The sequence below is a fragment of the Homalodisca vitripennis genome, chromosome 8 (assembly GCF_021130785.1).
Source record: "Homalodisca vitripennis isolate AUS2020 chromosome 8, UT_GWSS_2.1, whole genome shotgun sequence".
Taxonomy (NCBI): domain Eukaryota; kingdom Metazoa; phylum Arthropoda; class Insecta; order Hemiptera; family Cicadellidae; genus Homalodisca; species Homalodisca vitripennis.
In genome coordinates this window covers 113,290,061-113,313,692 of record NC_060214.1, presented here as the reverse complement: position 1 = coordinate 113,313,692, position 23,632 = coordinate 113,290,061, and the positions used below count along the sequence as shown (strand labels likewise).

The 23,632-nt window shown below is 34.5% G+C and overlaps 1 protein-coding gene across 1 annotated transcript in view; it reads left to right on the top strand.

Moving 5' to 3' along the window:
* Positions 1 to 3,104: 3,104 nt before the first annotated feature.
* LOC124367918 (DNA polymerase alpha catalytic subunit) overlaps positions 3,105 to 23,632 on the top strand; it is a 62,933-nt gene continuing 42,405 nt past the window's right edge. Inside the window, 9 exon segments of the mRNA XM_046825124.1 lie at positions 3,105 to 3,279; positions 4,411 to 4,599; positions 5,851 to 6,050; positions 10,280 to 10,398; positions 13,229 to 13,403; positions 15,031 to 15,165; positions 16,829 to 16,923; positions 20,317 to 20,452; positions 21,975 to 22,139. Of these exon segments, the coding sequence (XP_046681080.1) occupies positions 3,264 to 3,279; positions 4,411 to 4,599; positions 5,851 to 6,050; positions 10,280 to 10,398; positions 13,229 to 13,403; positions 15,031 to 15,165; positions 16,829 to 16,923; positions 20,317 to 20,452; positions 21,975 to 22,139 (1,230 nt within the window). The 5' untranslated portion in view covers positions 3,105 to 3,263.

Sequence of the window (23,632 nt, the reverse complement as noted above, 5' to 3'; positions counted from 1 at the left end):
TATTTTGTATTGATATTTAAGCTTCGTCCTTACTAAAATTGTTATGGACTTGTTAGCTACATTCAGACCTGAAATTTGTATCCAGAGATATATGTGCTACTACAAATATCCGAAGCTGCTACTCTTTCTTTAATATTATCAGAAGTCTTGCCACGAATTTTTGGGTTCGAACGAGAGATCGACTCTCTGAAGTAAGAGATATCGAATATCAAGGCTGCTGAAAGCTCTGCACCTATAAATGATGTATACCGGTACTTAGAGATGGTTGACCGCACTTCACGGAAATCTAGTGTTACTCTGTATAGTCTACCAGAACCTCAATCACCCTTGTCTGCCAATAAAAAGTCTCATGATCTTCGCCTACTCACATTCATTTTTGAAACTAGTGGCTTTAAGCCAACTAATTTTAATTTTTATCGCCTCGAACAAAAGCCAGGCAACTCGCCCAGGCCTATTAAGGTTATCTTCGCTTAGAAAGTCCAGAACTGGCCATTACATTTTTCAAAAGCTTTTCTCAAGAGAAGTTATATTCCATCGATGCATTTATTTCAGAAGTAACATCACACGAAAGAACTCCTTACGTGAGAACTCATCTTAGGGAGCTTCAAGAAATTTCAATCTATGTCATATAATAACACAACAAGTTCTGATGAGACATCTTTGCAAACATGTTTGTTAATTTTTTTCATTAGTTTTTGTTAAGGACGAACCCTGTCATTCATTATGATTGTTTATGTGCCGATTCATTATCATCTTGCCATATCGATTCCAAAGCGTCCTTGAAGTTTTGCGAATGCTAGACACAAACAAATGCCCAGGCCCAGATTTGATTCCGCCACTTGCCATCCAGTACTGTAATCGCTCCAACCCTCAACTCTTTATTTAATCCTTATTCGCTGGTATCTTTCCCGAAATATTTAAAGTAAATTGCATAGTTCCCATTTACAAGAAAGGAATGTCCGGCTATATTAGACGTATTGCCATTTTGCCAGTCCTTACCAACGTTTTCAAAAAGATCGTACTCAACTAAATTCAGTTTATAGTTATAGAGCTGATTACTTCCTCCCGCCACGGATTTTTGTCTGGTATGTCTTCATCTACTAATCTCGTCCTTTTTATAACATATATATTTGACGATTTTTCAGCAAGATCCCAGGTTGATCCTAAAGAGTTGACTTTACCAAGGTTTTTGACCGAGTCTCTCATAGTATCCTTCTCCGTAAGCTCAAAATCGATGGTTTCTCTGGTTAACTTAACTACTCAGCTGGTTTGGCTATGAAAAAGAGAATCCTTATGCGCTATAAATCTACTCTGTCTGGAAAATTCATCAAGTGTCTAATAGGGATCTTATCTTGGACCTGTTCTATTTAATTTGTACATAAACGATGTTATGTCTAACTTCATTGCGAACTCCTTCTCTTCGCTGACGACCTTAAACTTTATTATCGAATGTCTACAGTCCAAGAAGAGTTACCCTTCAGGTGGACCATCAGCTGAGTGGTTCCATGATAATGAGATGTTCCTTAACCTAGAAATGAGTGTTTGCATAACCTTTCACCGTAAGATTTTTCCACTGATCTCTCGTATAATTACTTTCTAGGTGGCAATACTCTCTACAGACATAGTGAGATGAAAGGGTTTGGAGTTACCATTATCTGTTTGCTATCTTAGGACTCTCAAGTGTTTAACGCATGTAATAAGGCTGTCCGAAATCTTGGCGTAATAAGGAGAGTATCTAAAGTTTTTAACGACTTCCACACGCTGAAGGTCTTGTATTAATTAATTGTATTCATTGGTAATTCTTTGGTTCGCCCTCACTTGGAATATTGCAACGTCGTATGGTCCCCGTTGTCTCAAGGAAGAAATTGAGAGGATTCAGACACGATTTCTGCGGCTGTCGGGTCGGTGCCTTTGATATCAATATCTTGATGTCCCAACTGAATTAGTGGTTTATTTTCTCAACGTACAAACTTTGGAGACAAGACGTTATCTCCCTATATCATTTGGTGATCGCTGAGATTTACTGCGCCGATCTACTCAGACGGGTGCACCTTCGAGTCCCTGGCAGTACCTGCTCCAGGGGTTTTCGCAAGACTCATAGTTTCAACAACTTATGCAGCTTGTTAGCACTATTTTATAGAATACAGCACCACGGCAACGACCGTCCAGAACATCTGGAATTTTTTTGGCTCCTCATCACTGACCTTCAGACGCCAATTTAGGAGGTTCCAGATGAAGGATGTTTGGGAACATACTTAAGGATATAACGTATGGATGTCTTATATATATGTATAGGGTGTTCACAAAAGGGTGTTTCAAACTTCCGTGGATGATAGTACACATAATTCGAAACAAAAAAATTTATATTATCATAGGTTGATAAATGTCTCGTAAAAAAAAATTTAAAAAAATGTACCAGAGGCCTAACTATTCAGTAATTTTCACAGCAATTTAAACGGCACCCTTTTTAACGAAATTCGTCAATGCATAAGCGAGCACGATCATTATAGGTATGCTTGCACAAACCGGGAGCAACAAAGATTTTGTCAGTCTGTTGTTTGCATCAGTTATAAAAAATTACAAGATGTTAGCTATTTTTTCCATTTTTATAACAATTCTAACTGCACTTTTCTGAACGAAATCGATCAACACATAAACGAGTACGTTCACTTTATAGGTGCAATTGCACAAGCCAAAGCAACAAATAGCTTATACCTCTCAACTGTGACATGTTTGCTCTGCTCTTGACAATAAAGAAATAAACAAAATTAAGAACACTGGTCAGCATTGTGGATGCCAATCAGCACATGTCTTATCTTTCCTCTCCTATTTTAACTTTGTTCTCGTCTGTTTCAGTTTCTTTTGCTGGCATTTATAACAACATTTTATTTGTTTACAGTCAACAGTATACTGTTAAAATTAAAGCTTATCATTAAATTTGTCTTTTATAGTCAAAGGTGGTATAGGTAAACTGCTGATCTATTTATCTTTGTATGTTTTCGTAGTGTACATGTTTTTTCAGTCTTTGGTTTTAGCTGACAGCCGTTTAGTACTTTTTGTTCCCGCTCTAATTGGTACTGTTAATATTATTCCCGCCAAAACTTAATAATGTTCTCACATAACCTATAAAATTTAGTAAAGAAAGACTACTTGGGTATGAAGTCTTGTTCATGTTTGCTTTGTATATATTGTTATAAATGCAATTTTAAATCACAAAGTTTTAATATCTAATTTTTTACCATACTTATCTAATCTGTTAAAAAATGGATGATTCTTCAAGTAAGTTTTATTTTAAAAGTTTATCTTTCAAACATAGTGTTTGTATAAATATTTTATCGTAGCCTTAGGCTGTTTAAGCGTATACTGTAGAGATGATCTTTGGTTGATAATATACACTTTTGGCCCAAAGTTAGAAATGCTGAATATACTGTACTTAGCAGTAATATCCCTTAAGTACCTAGCTTAAATGATATACTGAAATGTAAAGGGTTATCAGGCAGTTCTACAATAGGTAATATTCCAAAACTAATGAGTTTGATGAATAAACAAGTAGGTAATGTAGTAGGAAACAATATATTGATGTATTAGGCTTAGGTCTTGTATTAAAAATTGAAGATCTTCCCACCTGATTCAAAATGTGGACTTTGAACATTGCTCATAGATGACGAAATTGAAAAGAATTAACTAGGATACACAAAGATATTTGATTTGTTGTCAACAAATACTTAGTGTTACAAAATAAAAATATTTAACTTAATATACACAGAGACCAGAGAATTAATTATTTCAAAATTAAATTTCTAATTCCATTACTTTATTCTATTTTACAAAATTAAAAAAAAGAATTAAATATCTAATTTGTTTGGATGATTTTGGTTCTTGCTTTGTCACATTCATTAAATACGTAAACGAGCAAGTCTCGAATATTCATTTTCTCACCATTACAGAATATGGCTACAGTATCATAAGAGGCCACCACCACAAAAGAATCATATTTATGAATATCTAAACTATAGAAACAAAAATGTTGACACAAATTACGGTATATAAAAACTATCTATGGTGTGTATCTATAAAATGTAATAAACAAAACAGTTTAACATTTAACTTAGTTACTTTTTGCTGTTTTTAAGGATATACTATGATTCTATCCTGGTGGTGGCCTCTTATTATACTGCAGCCTGGAATACAATATTTTTCTTCTTTGTATTGTTATAAAAGTATATTCCATTACATTTCCTGTAACACATTAATTTTACAGTTAACATTTTACTGTTATTCCTCCATCAATTTTATTGCTTAGAATAAGTGTCTGTTGTACTACAAAAATATAATAAAATTTGTTAAGAATAAATAGGTAACTTCTCAAATTTGTACACTATTTTATCGTACGTTATGTTGCGCATGTAGTGTCAGGAGGCCGGTCGAGACGCCAAAAAGCTGATAAGGCCTCAAAGTTTGAGAAGCTGAAGCAGCTGAAAGGGAGTAAACACAAGTACGAGATTCAGGAAGTTGAGAACGTCTACGAGGAGGTTGATGAGGACACATATGCTGAAAGAGTTCTCGAAAGGCAAGAAGACGATTGGATTGTTGATGATGGTGAGATATCATACCTTTTTCGTACTGTCTAATGAAACCACTTTAAAAATTAGCTGCACCTTAGATGCTTCTATCTTTTGGTCTTCTTGGATGACAAGTAAATAATCTTTAGTATTTTAGAATCAGCAAATCAGACTTTTCTTTTTTTGGCATTGGCATATTTTCAGTTGTTTTAAAACTTTTTATAATAATTCAAGGTATAAGTTTAACGGGAACAAAATTCTATGTGATTTATCACTTATAGTTGCTTTCACAAAATTTCAAGAAATAATAATTTATTAGTTTTATTGAACTATATAAATTTTCATGAGTTAATATTTTTGGGAAAGCTTGACAGGATTTTTTTATGATGTAAAATTTGTTGCTAGATATTCAAATTCATAAAAGCTATGTGAAAGTCTACCTGGAATAATCAGATTGGTAGTAATTTCCTCTAACCTGCTTAAGAGGTTTATGTCCCAAGGATGTTGTCTAAGCTAATCAGGTACTGATAATGGCATTATGAACTTATAACAGTATATCATATAGGGGAATTATCGAGTAACTGGTAGGCTACATTAAAAGTTAGAGAGTTTTGCAGATCTAGAGTTAAATCTATATGATGCGCTAGCCATTCTTGGTTGCAAACAAAGTTTGGTAATTGAAAAAATCTAGTCAGCTGATCTCGTTATTTGGCACAAACGTTGTAAGCACAGTTTGTTATAGCCACGCAAAGAGGGGAATTCACATAATCAAATGAAAATCAACAGTAGTCGATAGAGTGATTATGGTTTGTTTGAATGGAGCTCTTTTTGAAACTAAAACATCTATGATATGCGATAAAATTTGATTTTATGAATATCTAGTTTTCTGTCAGTCCACTACAATTATTGCTAGTAGGATGGTTAATTTGTTAATATTCCACCAATGCAGCATACATCAGAAACAAAGTGAAGTAAAGAAAAGTAGTTTAATGCTAATTTTGGCAAGTGAGAAGTAAGGTTAAAACGAACTCACCTAATCATTGCATGCTCAAATGTCAATTCTTTGTCACAAGTGTTTATAAATCGAAGGTTTACATCATTACACCTTGTTAACTTGAATTTATGTATTTTAATTACCTTATAGTTCAAAAGTTAATCATTAGCATGAAGATTTAGTGATAGTCTGACCTGCTTCACATCTAAGCGTTATCAATATTTTAGGTTTTGTTGTGTTTCAATCTTCCCCCAACACAAGCACAGTTTAGAGTCTTACTGTACATATGTTCAGATGGTGCGGGATATGTGGAAGATGGACGGGAGATTTTCGACGATGATCTCGATGATGACTCGCTCTCCCGTAGCAAGAAGACAGAGGGTCAAGGAAGGAAGCGTGGCCGACCCAAAACAGAGAAGCCTGAGGTGGCGAGGCCTGCCGGTGGCAACATCAGGAGCATGTTCGCCAACATGCCTGCCAAACGGAGGAAAGAGGTAATGTTATTTTGCATCATCGTGATTTCATATAAATTACACTATTCTGCTACGGGTATATTATACCATTGTTATCTCAAATATCACTTCTTGCCCTTTGATCTGATGGTCTTATTAGATTGGTTTTCTCTTCTGTCAGTGTCGCCGGTGATTACTATGTCTGTGAGAGATATATTTGTACCTATGAAAAGCAGAAAATGTTGAGTGGAAAAGTTATACTTATTTTAAATTTAAATTTTCTGGAGTTACAGATGATTGAAATACAGGGTCATCGAAGAATAATGCCTAGATTTTAAATAACTGTCATAAAAAAAACTATTAAAGGTAATTTAAAGGTTGTAGTCTTAAAATGTGCGGAAAGAAATAAAAATTTTTTTTTTTCATACCTTAGTATGTTTCAATGTGAGCACCGTTCGTTGCCCTGCAGATATCAAGTCTGTAGTCAACTTCCTGCCACGTGCGTCCAATCATATCTGGCGTAACAGTTAAGATTGCGGAAGAAATTCGCTCCCGAAGATGGTCCAAATCCCGAATCTTTTCTGTGTAAACTATATTTTTTTATGTACCCCCAGAAAAAGAAATCCAAAGGGGTAAGATCAGGACTTCTAGGAGGCCATGAAATGGGGGCTGCTCTACCAATCCAACCGTTTGGGAAGCGTGCGTTTAGTGCAGCGCGTACCTCGCGATGGTAGTGAGGTGGAGCCCCATCTTGCATAAAAATGATTCGCTGTCCAGTCTGTTGTTCGATATCGTCTAATTGGGGGAACACAAACAGTTCAAGCATGTCCAGGTAAACTAGGCCTGTAATGGTTTTTTCTACAAAAAAGAAAGGTCTCGTACTGAGCGGCGGCGCGTCTGTGGCCGGCTGACCTTGACGATTGCGCAGCTTGTCTGCGCATCACAAAGACAGGGAAACACAATCAGACGAACTAAAAACAAAACTTGCGTTCACCAGTTATCGTCCAGTGAAAGAATTACTCATTTAACATGAAAGGTTTTGATGTTATAATTTTATTAAATCTAGGCATTATTTTTCGATGACACTGTATATACTGACCAGAGAAGAGTTAAGAGTAGAAATGCATTTAAAATAAAAAGTTAGAAGTGACTTGAAATCTAGCTTGTGCCAGTGTTTTAGCTGGTATGATTTGCTCTGTTTAAAGTTTTGAGAGAACTTTGATTCCTTATATTATCTTATGAAGTCATTGTGAGTGGATTCTGTGATAGTGAATGTGTCTGAATCAAATGTTAAAATCCATCCAGCATCTTTCGATGCTGTTCAGTTTGTCATCAAGAACTGAACCCTTCGCACACCACTACTTTCCTGTAACGCCAAGACAAGTAAACAATTTCCGTTTCTTTAAGTTTAAAGCTAATTTTTATTATAACTAAATTATACGAAAAGGTAAAAGCAAAAAAAGTATAAAACAGGGCATTTTACTTAAAATTAGCGTATTTATTGATAAAGTAATTTATAAAGGTTTTTTAAAAGAGTGACATAACTTTGCGTTATCTTCTTTTCACATCAGGATAAGGTCGTGAGAGATGGTTTGCTTAAAACAAGATTGTCATTGTATTCTTGTTGTATTATCGTCAAGTTTTCTGAAATGTACCGCTCTTGGTTTAAAAATATAAATGTAAGCAGAATTTAGCTGTATTAGTAGTATTTCTTTGCACTATCATGATATTGATATTCTCTTCGTCTCGTAATTTCCACAAATATTTTATCAAAGTAAGTAAAATGATAACATTTTGTTGTCTTATTATTAATATAAAACAAAAATGTTCTGATAATTTCCAGTGTAATTCTGATAGTTTATCATGATTAGTTAGAATAATATTATACAGTCCTAATTTTGTTCTCCTTAATCATATTATGATTTTGGTACAAAATAAAAATAAGAGGGTTTGCTTTTTTTATTAGTTGAAGGGAGGACAAAATGGAATAATATATAAAGTTACTTAGTCTAGTGACAGCTACATTTTGTACAAAGACACCTTTTTACATGAGTTGTTAATTGTGTAGTTGGTCGCAGTACCAATAGTTTTATATACACAGCAGTCTATAGAGCAGTTGCAGCAGTTAAAACATTTGTTGGTGAGCTTTTATCTCAGAGCTTCGTTTAAAATGTTTTTTCTATCATTGATTTATTTTTAGAAATCGGGTAAAACATTATAAAACAGTAAACCTTATCAACATTTTGAAAAGCGATAAGAAATGCAAAGAGAGAGGTTTTTCTAACTACATTTTACACTGATATTTTAATTATTATAACTCTATAACTCAATGAATTCTTTCTCAATTATTTCTGAAAGGTTGTTAAATACCAGTAAAAACCTTTTCAAGTAAAGTCCCTGAGGTAAAGATTGCAGTGGAATATTATTGCATGATGCGAAATCAAATGATCTAATTATGCTTTAGTTCTATAATAAGTTCATACCCATGTAAATTGTGAAAAGCTGTACAAATTTATACAATACTAGCTGTTTCCCGCGGCTTCGCACGCTTTATGTAAGCCTTGGCCATGTATTTGCACTTCTGGTTCAAGTGCATTATATTTCTAACACCGATGTAGTGTTTGCCTTGTTGTCACGATCAAGAAAATCTGTGTATGCTTATTATATAGCCATTATACACATACATGTATTTTATTATAAAGCGGTCTAACAGTCAAGCTTTAAGTTCAACCATATATTTATCATAAAGACAAACATAATATATTCTAACTTAGTGCCTTCAAATAGTCTTTGGCAAATTAATAAACGTAACTGTCTTGTAATTGCAGTTTATAATGTGCAGGCGCTTTGAAAACTTTTATATTTCACCTCGTGGTGAGTTTTATAAATGAGTATAGCATATAAACCTTCTCCGTCAAAAAGTACATATACATTCAAATTTTCATAATGATCGGTCAAATAGTGTACGATTCCATAAAGGACAAACACACAAACGTTCATTTTTATATATATATAGATACCAGGTTGTATTCAATTATGGTAAAAGAAACTAAGCAATAAACTTGATATTTTTTAAAATTATGCCTGAGAACTTATTAATATTAAACAATTACACATATTGATATCGGTAAAATGAAAATTAAAGGTTTTATCTGCCAATCAGTGAGTACATTTTTAAATTGTATTATTAAAATATAGGTAAGGTAGGAGTACAACGCACCTCATGTCATGTAACACGTTTTATTGAGGTTCAATGCAAAATTTGAAGTCTATAGCTCATATAATCCGTGTACCACAAGGATCGGTACTGGGACCAGTCCTATTTCTGCTTCTCACAAATGACATGCCAGGATGGATAGAAGAAAATGGACACACCGTTATGTACGCAGACGACACTGTCCTCACGTTTACAGACAGAACACTTGAAATGCTAGAAGAGAAAAACAAACTTACAATTCCAGAGAACCAAACAATACTGCTCCACCAACGACCTAGTTTTAAATGAAAGCAGAACAGTGCAGATGACCTTCACCACCAGACGCAATAACAAAACAATATCACTACCTGGACTACTTACACAAAACAGCACAAAATACTTAGGCATCATAATTGACTCAAAGCTCTCCTGGAAACCTCACGTATCATTGTTGACAGATAGAACAACAGATAATCAAATATAAAAGACATTTTTACAAACAAAAGAGTAATTGTGTTGGCCAACTGAGTCATAAGCATCATAAAACTTACCCTTGTGTATGTGGAAATGAAGTTTCATGCAAAATTTCAAGTCTACAAATGAAATCTCTAGCCACAAGATATATTAACATTTTTATTCATTAAATTGGGTTTCCTATGTGTTTGTAATTGGGTTGTATATGTGGGATAGTTAGGCTACATATGTTAAGTGTCACGTATTAAAATCTCTTTATGAGTGTACTGAGTTTGTTTGTTTCTTGTACAAATTTATTTTCTAATTGCCATTATGGTTACCAGTAACACCAACGTATTCGTTAACATTTAGCCAAATCCCATGAAGTTTGATATGCACTATTTTCGACTTCAGTGTTCCTCACGTATCAAAGAAGTTTGTGTAAACGTCGTAAAAGTCTATAGATAAGTTAGTTTTTGAGATATCATGCAGACAGATAGAAAGACGTAAAAATGAAATTTTTCCAGCCCCTAGAGTTTATTAAATATATAAAATTTAACTTACAATTTTATGCAACTGTATAATGTGCATGGGTGTATTAATATCTAGTGATGTATTCCAGTCGGCAGTGAAGCTAGAAGATGATGATATCCTGGGAGATCTGATCCAAGAAATAGACTCAACTCCCAGCAGTGATCGTAGGGGAACCCCCTTGAGTGTGAAGCAAGAAGTCACTTCCAGGTAAACTCAATTCCAGTCATTAGTCATGGTTTTAAATGTTTACTGTGGAAACAAAATATGTAAAAAAAATTTATTACAATAAAATCTTGGTACCTGGAGGAGTTTATTCATTAGTTGACGTTCATAGAAAGGATTTATCCTTGCTGAAAACTTATACAGCCGCATGTGAAACTGACTGATATATACAAGGAATGTTCAAAAAGTAATGGTAATTTTCTTTTATTGAAAAAGATATTGCCAGTACTTCTTCTAGTTCTCAAAACACTTCTGAAACTTGATCTTTGGGATAGTCTTTAGCTCTTTCAGCGATTCACTTTTAATGTCATCTATGTGTGTAAAATGATGACACCCCTAAGTTTCTCTTTATGTTTGGAAATAAAAATAAGTTTCATGGTACCATATTTGAAGAATATAGAGGGGCATGTATAGAGTACCATTTTTGGCAAAAAATTCATGAACAAGCAATGACGTGTGAGTTGGTGCATTGTCATGATGCAAAAACCATGAATCGTTTTGCCACAAATTCGGGCTTTTTTCGGATACTACTTGCACGTAGTACTCCTTATTGATAGCTTGACCTTGTGGCAAGAATTGATGATGCACTACGTCACTGTGAAGAACACAGTGAGCGAAACCTTCACATTCAACTGCACTTCTCGAGTCTTTTTCAGTCTAGGCGATCCAGAATACCTTCACTAGGATGATTGAGCCTTAATTTTGACGTCATATCCGTAAACCCATGTTTCGTCACCTCTCATAGCATGTTTCAGTAATTCTACATTGTCGTTGACTTCATTTAGTAACTCCTGAGCAAAATCCAATCACCACTGTTTTTGTTCAAAATTTAAAAAAATTTTGTAACACATTTTGCTGCTGCACGTTTTATACTCAAAACATTCAAAAAAATTTCATGGCATGAACCAATTTATGCTAATATTGTCAGCAAGTTCTCTGTCTATATTACTTTTAACTCCCTGGCATCTTCAAATTCAACTTATCACCTAAATCCAAGAATCGTCCAGTGCTGATGGGACGTGCATGCACGGCTTTTGAAGAGCACATTGTTTATGTCGCTGTGAATAAATTGAATTTTATTATTACTTTCTCTAGTTGTTTGTAACTGAGGTCTTTCTTAACTCTATGGTGAAGTACGTATAAGCCAGACATGCATCAGCTTAGAGTCTAGAACCCTTGTTACGAAGTTAGTACAGTGAACGCCAAACGGTTATGTACATCACTGCATTGTCTGACAAGCCAGACTAAGCAAGTACTAGTCAGGTGGGTTGTCTGTATGAACTGGACAGGCATGATAAACATAATGTCATATATATTGCCAAAAACACAGTCTAGATTCAGAGCAAATCACAGTTCCTGCACTGTCCTGATAAACCTGTTTAGTGACTTGATTGATGCCAAAGACAAAGGTGACTGGAACATACTCGTACTTCTAGACTATTCGCAGGTCTTTGATTCGATAAACCACAAGTAACTGCTGGGAAACATGAATCATTATGCCTTTGGAGCAGGAGCATTTGAATGGGTACAATCGTACGCAGACAGAACCTAGGTCACAAAGGTTTAAGGATTTAATATCAACTGTTCTTAAGAGAGAGTGAGGTGTACCTCATTGGAGCTGCTTGGGGCCTATACTTTTTAACATGTACACATCAGATTTTCCAACTTGTGCATACCATATTTATACGCTGATATCGGTTTGTATCGGTTTAGAGTTTATAAGCTGATATCTAATTTATATGCTAATATCGGTTTGTATAGGATTAGAGTTTGTTACTTGAGCCTATAAAACACCAGCTCATACAGTCTTTAGACATCAGTTTTCTATTATTGTTACTCTGCCTATAGTATTGGAATAGTATTGTGGTGCATGATGTTCAGAGTATTAAAAAACACAACGCTGAGGTATGTGTTCTCTGAGACGGAATGATCATGTGTCACAGTATTGTGATGTTGCTAACTTGCTTCTCATGGATGACTTCTGTAAGCTGTTGACAAACTGCATGACTCGCAAAGTCCTCCTACTCAGGGAGCCCCAGTACCTGAGTGAGAGACTGCGGTTTCAAGGTGACGACCCGCAGCGTGCCAGCCACAACCGGCTGCTTCACTTCCATATAGTTTTTCTTACCTTGGACCAACATTTTATAATTACCTCCCTAGTATCCTGAAGTCTCTTTCCATTAGTTGTTTTAAAAAGAATGTAAAAATCAGAATTATAAATTAAGACTTGACTTAAGTTGTCCTGAGAACGTTTGTAACTGAGGAACACTTGTAAATAAAGGTATTTTTGTTTATTTATTTAATCGTCTTATCCCAGAATTAGACCAACACTCTACTTAAAGTCCTGCAATCGTAGTCTCCAGCGAGCCGAAGCCGAGTTTTTTTCAGTATACTATTGAAGTTTTCCATGCTTGATGTCTATTAGTATGGTACTGTATAGCTTTGCTCCCCGATGAGGAAATTCACATCATACTGTATTGAACAATGTCCTTTTAGTAAAATCTGCCAACCGATGGAACATCCTTGCTCCTGATCAAATTTTTTCATGGTCATACATTATTGCTTCTAAGGTGTTTAAAGCTACAGTAATGATTAAAAGTTCAAAAAGAAGCAGTTCTGCTACTTAACCGTACCAGTACCACATTGCGTTTTTTCTGTAGAATTAGCAGCCTTCACAAGTTGTTGATACTGATATCGTAAGCTGCATGTGTGAAATGATAAAACTGAAATTATCAATGATCTCTAGTTATATCTAGTGTTAACTTCTATTGAAAATTACAGCTTCTGTGTCTAATGTTAAAAGTTGATTGTCCAGGGACTACCTGAAGTCGTTTTCAACAGTGACCCCTAGGCCTAAGCCAGTGAAAGCCTCGCTGGTTCCTAAACCAATCATCACTCCGAAACCAGTTGTCCTAAAACGCAAGGTTGAGGCTGAGAACGATCACAATGGTTGCGATGATGTCCCAGTGATTGAGGAGGACTTTTCACAGGTATGATTTTTTTCTAGGGAGGATGTAAGGATTGGGTTTCAATGTTATAATTTTTAAGTTTAAAAAAAAAACCTTATTTCTCCATGTCTTCTGGTACTGAAGTCAAATCCAGAATGTTTAAATCTCAAAGCTGATTCAAAATTTGTTTGAATCGATTTTGAATCACAAATCTTAATAGCAGTTTTTAGTTAAGCTTGATTGTAAAAACATCGATACCAAACCAATCTCTGTCATTCTTAAACCTTTGCAGACTACCCGCTGTTTTAATTCAAGAATATCTATTTTACAAGGATTTACAGAGATTCAGGCAAATGGCAGTATTTTAAGAATTAAGTCATATTCTATACTTTCTATTTTCATTTGATGAATTATAATTTGGGCTTGGAGAAGACATGCATGTTATCTACAAAATATATGTGTATATGTTTGTATTATTTATAAAACACATTTTAAACTTATAATGTTGAAATACTAGAGATTTCAAGCCACCCTTAGTCACATAAAAAATATTAAAATGCATATATTTTATAATGGACATATTTATACAGTTACAGGCAGGGCCGTGCGCAGAATTTTATTTAGGGGGGGGGGTTCTATACTTATTTTATGAAATAAAAAAGAAGAAACTTAAATAAGTAATAGATTAAAAATTAATACGTATGGAAAATGAGTTTATTATAAAATTGTAAAACTACATACTTTTAATACATTTGTAACTCATTCTTTAAACAAAGTAAAAACTTTTGCAAATAAAAACATATGTGATTTACTCTTTCAATAAGTTGATGCGTCGAGATACAGAAAAAAATTCATCTAATACTGAGTTCACATCTACTTCAATGTCTCGATGAACGACAACAGCGACGACAAAAACTTAGGGCCGGCCGCCCGTTATCGCTCGCAACAACGCACCTATTCACACCTATTCGTGGCTGCAGGAGGACTGAGCGCTGCACGCTCCGTCGCTCTATCGCTCTGGTCCGCGCATGCGCGCTCCGTTTTTGGTCCCGCGCGACCAATTGTGTAGCACGTCGGAGCTCCAATTTTTAAACAGTATATAACACAAATCAGGCGGAAAGCGCGCGCAATCAATCAAACGATTGGAAATATTTGTGCGCGCATGCGCGTAAACTGACGGCGCAATAGAGCACAATTAAACTGATATATGGAAACAATATGATATATCCCAATCTTCAAGGGGGGGGTTTGAACCCCCAAAACCCCCCCCCCATGCGCACGGGCCTGGTTACAGGAATTAAATAATTAAATATAAAATTAGTGATTGTCTGTTTGTTTGCAATCGAGCAGCAGACACATCGCAATGCACAAACATAATAAAACAGGGAATCGAACAGCCAGTTAAATATTATTTACAACACTCTGATAATATCATAAATTGATTATCTACGTATATGTTTTCATACAGAAAGTATGACAAAAATAACTTTTGGAGAAATTGCTGTATTCGGCAGTTTGTTAAAAGTATATTATATTATTTATTCTATTTTTTAAATGCCTTACTACTCAACTGAGTTGACAAAACTCTTTCATTCTTTGATGTCATGACGGTCATCTTAATAGTTCCAGAGGAAGTTGTATATCTTCTTTGTTGTTTGTTTTATATCAGGATGTGATCCCATCATCAGAAACTATGGAGACAGATGAATTTCATGTTGAGATTAAAAAAGAGCCTGAGGATGTAAAACCAATGATTGAAGATTTCGACTCCAATGATGGGTTCTCAGAAATGGCTTTTCAACAGGTGAGTGTATCATTGGTGTGTGGGTAGTGAAATTTTTTCATCAAATCAAAAATAAATTAATACGAAACAAACTGTATGGCCTCAAATTGAATACAGCATAGTTAGTGAATAAGAGCAATAACAATAATTATCAAAATAACTATTAATATTTCTGTTAATTTAATTAAATCTGTTGAAATATGTAATGTGAAAAACTGGTGGTATTTACATTATGTTTCATGTTAAAAGTTTTAATTAATTATTGTGCTATTATAAGTGAAATTCATAAACCAAATAGTACAATTAATCTGTTTTAATGAGTAATTAATTTTTTGTGTACACTTTCTAAAATAAAAAAGCATTACATGTAGTAAGATTTTATATAAAAAATATGAAGCTGAATTTCAAATAACAGATTAATGAAAATAAAACGCTGTTATGTTGTAAAATAACTCAATTATTTTTTATTGACATGAGCTCAATTATTAATAGCGATAAAGAAATAAATTTAAAAATTAAAACAATTTTTAATAAAATTGTTTGGATATATGTAGTTAAAATACATAATTGCCATTGTTATTATTACCTTACAGAAGAAAAAAAATTATCATTACACTACATAACTATAATCTAAGTTTTCCGGTTCATTCTGCATTAAAATATTGTTGACGTGATTAAATTCTCTAAAATTTCAACTACTCTGTGAATAGGCATCTTCAATAAACAGATGTTAAACCGAAATGTTTCAGATGGCCAAACAATTGAACAATCTTATATGGCCCAGATTCTGTATTATACTTTGGTATCCTGTTTCCTCAATCAATTGATTGTTGCGAATGTTAAGTTTAGCTCCAGTTCACCTTCCTCTTACGTGCAGCATCTGAAATCTGATACTGTTTCAAACTTGACTCCTGAAATCTGGAGTCATGTTCGTCTGAAGGGATCCAAAAAATTGTTGGTGATGAAAAACAAAGTAGTGCCGATGGCTGAGCGGTCTAAGGCGTTGGACTCTGAGTTAGAGATAGCTCAGGTTCGATTCCTGTCTGTGACCCTTGCACTTTTTATCAGTACCATCAACCTTGTACTGTATCAAATCTCCCCCTTATTCTGTTTGATAAGAAAGATTCTCTCACAGGCCAGTGGCCCATGAGGACGGACAGAACAAGGCATGAAAGAGGATCGGCTTCTCCTTAAAAGAAAAAATTCAAAACGAACCCTCCTGCATCGTTTCGATATCAGAGACATCCAGACCACAAAAAATAGTCTAGGTTAAGAAGCATTCTCATTGTCTCATCAGGTGCACTACGATGTTGGCGGACACGATCCCAAAGCATGGTGGAACAACCGAATCTTCCTTTGGATTTTTTGGATCTCTTCAGACGAACATGACTCTAGATTTCAGGAGTCAAGTATAAAACAGCATCAGATTTCAGATGCTGCACGTAAGAGGAAGGTGAACTGGAGCTAAACTCAACATTCGTATCGAATCAGCCCTTCGCACCATAGCTACTTTATGTGTGGTAGTTGATTGTTGTCAAAAGTATTCAACATTCCATTGGAATAAGAAACAAAAGCAATAAACTTTAATTAGACTTTCCTCATTTAACTTATGTGGTTTCCTTAAAATCTAAGAAATGGAGAGACAGTTTCCAATGACGAATAATCAACAACTACTTTTCTTTAGGTGGATAAAGTGATTGAAGAGTTTGAGTCACAAGTAACGGAACCACAAGTCAAAGTGAAGCAAGAGGTTATGGAAGAAGTTAAGGACAGTAAAACGTAAGTTTATTGAGTGTGCTCATCAAGAAACAGACTCCCATTGTACAATATTTACTTATATTACTTTGCCCTCAATTATTTTAGATGCTCTAAGATAAGGTAGGAGTACGCTACATCATGTGTCGCTTAACAGACTTCACAAAATTTCAAGTTTATAGCTCATTTCATCCTTGAGATGTCCTGCAGACAGGTACACAGACAGACAGTCATACAGAAAAGTTATTTTTACATCCTGCTGCCAGTAAAAAGAAAAATTGGGTCATCCTAGGCTTCAATGGTGCTCACCCAAATTCTAATGATGGATATGTACCATCATAGAACTCAGTGTTACCTATATAGATATGAAGTTTTATGCAAAATGTAGAGTATACAGATGATATTTTTCTCGAGATATCTTGCCAAATGATACATTCACATTTTTGTTTCTAAGTTGGGTTTCAAAGCAGTGTTTAAATAAAATCCTATACACCAAGTTCTTTTTACGTTATGACCCAAAGTTACCAAAAGATGATTTATGTGTTGGGATAGGTTTGAATGAAGGGCCGATAGCCAGGGATTGTTACTAGTTGATAAGAAAATCTGCAAGCTTATCTTGAAAACTATCTTCTAGTTTTATATAAAAAACTATCCACTGATTCAAAGAACACGAAAACTATCTTCTAGTTTTATATAACAAAACTATCCGCTGATTCAAAGAACACATATTTTACACATAATTAGAAATTTTCGATTGCACTGCATCTTTCTTAACCAGTAGAGAACATTCTGGTTGTCTGTTCACCTTGGGTTGCAGAGTCAATGTAACTAGAATGGTCTCTACTGGTTGAAAAAGATGCAGTGCAATCGAACATTTCAAATTATATGTACTTTTATGTGTTCTTTCAATCAGTGGACCCTAGAAGATGTGTTGGGATAGTTAGGCTACATGTGTGAATATTTAATATGTGGAAATCTCATATGAGTGTACTCAATTTGTTTACAGATTTATTTATTTTGCTATTTTCTCGTTGCCATCACGTTTACCCATAAGACCAATGTAAAAATATTCACTAACACTCAGCCAAATCCCATGGAGTGGCATGCATCATCATCAAACTCAGTATTGTCTATATACAGGGTGTTCTGTAACTCTCCAGACAAAGGTATATCACGTTATTGCTCAGGTCAAGACTAACGTATTTCACCATATGAACATGGGGCTCTGATGCTTAGTTTCTGTAGGTATGGGTTTTTTATACAAAAAATTAATATCTTAAAAACTAATGAATTAAATTTTACCAAATTTGGCTCAAATGTTATAATAACAAGACCAGTTACTGAAAAATATTTAATGAAATTATCTTTAGTATTTTCAAAATGGCGGCGATTAAAACTTTTAAACTTTGAATATATTAAGAACCTGCAATTTTTCTCAAGAATTACAAGAATAACGGTTTTTAGAGGATTTTATCACAAATCTAATGACACTAAAATGATTTAAATCTAATAATAAATAACTGATTTACTATGGCCCATATTGAGAGCTGCCGTTTATTCATTGTTTGTATTGTTGGCTATTCACTGAGAACATACAGTAATGATATTGTACAAAAATACCGAAGTAAACTAATCAATTAAATAATAACTTTTTACGTGATTTTACACAGATGAATAATTATTAATGTTCTGAAGTCTTCAAGGCTACACTGCTGGGTTATGTTCCTCTTCAAGACCTGTGGAGTGCAGTCTTTGAGGTTTTTTTTGAAGCATATTAAACAACTTTGTTTTAGCAAACAAAGACTTTTATTAGCAAAAAGAGTTCAATGATGTGATGGAAGTCAAAAATCATTGACCCACCTTCTATGATAACCATGGATATCATCACTGTGTACGCATGTGGAATTAGTCCAATGGTAAAAAAAGTCCGTAGGTATTTTTAAGATTTTGAACGCCTTTCTATTGCTATCGCTAAAACCTAGGTCAACAATGATTCATATCGCATGCTTCTGTAAGATCAAACTCGCTGGAGGTTTCTGCAGATGAACCACCCCAGAGTACACATTATTGTTTGTGAGCAATATTTATAGATATAGTGGTGTTAATCTCTAGATACTGACTTACTGTTGAAGATTAGAATTGTGTAATCTGTTTATGAGACAAGGTAGCAGTATCCATTAAATGGTTGGAACATCATTAGTAAAAAAAAACAAGTCAGGTTCAAATACCAAACCTTGAGGTACTCCTTTAATAGTTATCAACTCTCTTAATCCTATTCCATTGCCAGTTAATTTTGTTTCTTGTGGGTAGCTTTTGAACCAGTTTGAGTGCCGTTCCTAAAATGCCTAGAGAAATGAACTTTGACAGAAGCGTTTTTTGATCAAGATTATCAAACGTCTTGCTTAAATAGATATAAAATCAATAGCAATAGTTTTCCCACACTCTAGACTATCAATAAGGTGTTAATCATCTCAGTAAGAGCACTTATGATTGATCTGAAATTAAGCCATGTTGCTGTAGAGGTAAGAGATTTTTCATCTGAAGGTTGGTTGTAATAGACGTGAAAATACTCAATAAATTATCTCTGAGACTTTAGAAATTAAGGCCATATGTCCGTAGTTCTGCTATGTATTTCTGTTCCCTATCTATATAATAGATAAATGTTTGATATTTTTATTTTTTAAATACACCTTGAGCAAGTGATTTGTCGACAATATTTCCAAATGTTGATTGACTTCATTTTTAAACAACTAAAAGCATTGATCTTACACTGCCTGTCCCACTTGATGTTTTCTGTTTAGTGATGTAATTATTTTAAGTATGTCTATTACTTTTGTACGTTAATACCTGTTACACGAGATCACGGATGACAAAGGCTACTTAACTTTCTTTCTTCAATTGGCACCAAATATGTACCCAGAACACAAGCACTTTACTTCACTGCTGTCTTCATCTCTTTCTTCTTATCCAACCTTAGTTGGATGGCTGTTGGATTTTTTTTTTAAGGAGAAGCTGATCCCCTTTTAAGCCTTATTCTGCCTGTCCTCATGGGCCACTGGCCTGTGCGAGGATCTTATCAAACAGATAAGGGGGAGAGTCGATACAGTACAAGGTCGATGGTACTGATAAAATGTGCAAGGGTCACAGACAGGATTCGAACCTGCACTATCTCTAACTCAGACTCAAATCCCAATGTCTAAGATTGCTCGGTCATCGGCACTCCCAATGAACGATTGTGTGACTTTTATTGGCCACATATTGTTTGTGCTATGAACAATAATGGCTGCTGCAAAACCATCTGCTTGGTTCATTCAAGAAAAGGCTTCCAAGGAAATTTAAATGTACAAAATTCCACTGTGTCAAACTCGATCCACAAGTGTAGTGTATTAAAAGTGGTGTCCTTGGGGCATGTTGCAGAGAGATGGAGGAGAAGCTACTCAGTGGGGCATTGTGGGATGAGGTAGAGAGCTCGGCTGGTGGCGGGGAATCGGCTTCCACTGTCAACGTGGATCTTTCCCAGTTACCTCTGACCACTAACGATAAAGGAGAGAAGGTATTTATTTCCCATCATCCACGTTCATTGATTCTTTAAGCATGTGTAGTTTCTAAAGCATTCAGTTTGTTTAACAAAGCAAATAGAGGTAATTACTGATATAAAGACATAACCCAAGCAGGTTTCCTCTTTAAGTTCTGTTATTTCATCTTCTTTTACCTCCTTTAACATCATCATTACCTTATCCATCGTTCTTTTGGATTATCTCTAATGCATTTGTCTCATCTTCTTTCTTTCATACATCTCCATCCCTGCTCCCATCACATCTGTTCTTATTCTCTTCTTATATCTCTTCTTATTTGACCTTTTTACGTATCCAAACTATTCCTATCTCTTTCTATCGCATTGACGAATCTACTTTCAATCTAGATCTAATTTTCTGATTCCTAAATTCTTGTATCTTTCTCTCTCTGCAAACATAATTCATCTTATGAACAGCATACAAGATACAAACCTATTTATTCTCCTAAATATGTACATAAGGAATTTGTCTGTTTATAATAAAAAGTAACAACCTTACGTGAAATTAATATTAAATATAGATAAATTGTAAACTTGTATTAAAAATTGGAAATGAAGAGAATAACGTTAAGATCAAAACAAAGTTAACTGTTGTGTTAACAAAATTTATTATACGAGTAAGTTAAATAGTATGAATGGAGGAACTACATGTACAGCAATATGAATATGTAAAATTATAAACCAAAACTACAGAAAAACATATTGAAGGAAGAAATGATAAAGAATTGCTGTTGATTGCACAGAGATTGTATCAGCATCTCTGTACCAACAGCACCAATATACAGCAGCCACTCACAAACCCTCGGCCTTTACGCAGCGATACTGCCACCCTCCATTTTAATAATTTCTACAAGCAATATGCGGTACACCTGATGCGCAATGTAAAATAAACTTCTTTCTAAATTGCAGTTTAGTCTGTATAAATGAATATTAGAATGTTTTCTGGCTTGCGTGTGATATTGATGAGGCATGTCAAAGAATATTTCATGAATGTTGTTATGCATAAATGTTAGAAAAACACGAGAAAAAACAACAATAAATTAAATTCAGTATACAAGTATATTTTATGAATGTCTCCAAATACCTTATATTTTAAAATGTTAGAAAAATAAGGATTCCAGAATATTTCCCATGTTTCTCTAAGTTCATAAATAATGGGGTTGTTAATTTTTCTAGTTTGATGGCCGCCATATTGGAATGAAATGGTGTACCAAGCTGGGTAATGAACGTGGGCAAGATTGATACAGGATACATTTTTGTACCCAGTTTGGATTTTGTTTCTTTTAGAATTCCTGTTTTAGTGTCAGATTGCAGATTCTGCACCAAGCAGCAGGTGAAATGCAGCTAAACTCAACTTGCATTGAATCAATCCTTTCCACCATGGTCTGTGCAGTTTTGTTACTTATATAAAACTAGGAGTGTTGGTTATGAACTGAACTGCTGTAATTCCTTACTGTTCAAGCTGTATTTTATAATAAACTGAGCCTTAATTACTCCACAGGTGTTCAGATTCTTCTACTGGGATGCGTACGAGGATGTTTTCAAGCAGCCAGGAGTGGTTTACCTATTCGGGAAAGTATTTGTAGCATCGGCCGATACCTACGTTAGTTGCTGTGTAGTGATGCGCAACATCGAGCGCACCATTTTCCTGTTGCCCAGGGAAGAGGTAAGGACCATTCTGTACTCGGCAGAAGCACAGTTTGTTTAAAGTGTATTTTTGTTATAATACATCTTCTTAAAAAAAATCAATTGAGTAAGGTGGGTCACATTTTAAAATTAAAATATTCATGTGAATAACAAGTGTTAAGAAATCAGCTGATATTCAGTTGGTTAGTGGATAACTGTCTGAGTAACACATCTGTTTTAATAATTTGCTGTTTTAAACTAAACAAAAATACTCTTATTGAAAATTTGGAAGCCTGTAGGACGGAGCCCTATAGTCGGATGTGTTTCAAATCTTAAAAGGCACATCGAGAGTGAAAGAGCTTTCGAGTAATACTAAATATGTTTATAAAATAATAGTTTTAGATACCTCAAATCTTCATACAAATATCAAGAAATTATTAACGTAGGTGTTGTTGAAAAGCTGTGTGAGGTAGGAATTGTCAGTATATTTTAGTACACGTAAACCCCGTGATGTCGGAAACATTTCTATAACCCTTAAAATGAAAAAAAAATGCATTTGTGAATGCATATAACTTTGAGATTGTGTTAGATGTGTGGTGAAGAAAGTTTCAAAGTTGAAAAATAGTATATTGTAGAAAACCCCTAGTTTCAGTAGGGGAAATGTTCTTATTAAGTAAAAATAAGTAAAGAACCAGAAGTGGATTCCAAACAATTGAATGAATATTTTGTTAATGCTGCTTCCCAGCTAAATCAAAGTAATGCCATCAGTCAAAACAATAATAGTAGCAAAGCTTTAGAATTTTTAAACCAATACCTGTCTAGTCATTCTAATTTAGATTTAAAGTTTAAGTGGCATCACATTACAGAATTTGATATTTTGAAATGTGTATCACAGTTTAAGTTCATCTCAAAGTGAGGACATATATGGTTTTTCAAACAAGGTTGTAAAAGAAATTATTTATGTTATATTGGAGCCACTATTATATCTGTGCAACATGATGCTTCAGCAAAACGTATTTCCAAAATGTTATGAAAGTAATTAAAGTGATACCTATTTATAAGGAAAGGAGATAAACGGAATCCAGCCAATTATCGCCCAATATCTTTGGTACCTATTTTTAGTAAGATTTTTGAACATTGTATAAAAGAGCAGCTGTATGGATATATATCACAGAATGGTCTTATCTGTGATGAGCAGTTTGGGTTTATACGTGGCCGAAATACTATCAAGGCTGTAGAATCAGTAGTCAGTAAAGTCTTAAATAGTTTTGAATGTAAAACCATATGTTCTGCTACACTAATAGATCTATCAAAAGCATTTGACTGCATTCCACATGACTTGCTGTTGAAAAAACTAAATCAATATGGTGTTAAGGATGGGGAACTGAGACTTTTTTTCATCATACCTCACTGGTAGAAGGCAGACGGTGGTACAGGCAAATGACCAATCTGATTTTCTGTAATGTAAAAATTGGTGTACCACAAGGATCAGTATTGGGACCTTTCTTGTTCATTATAGCGGTGAATGACTAT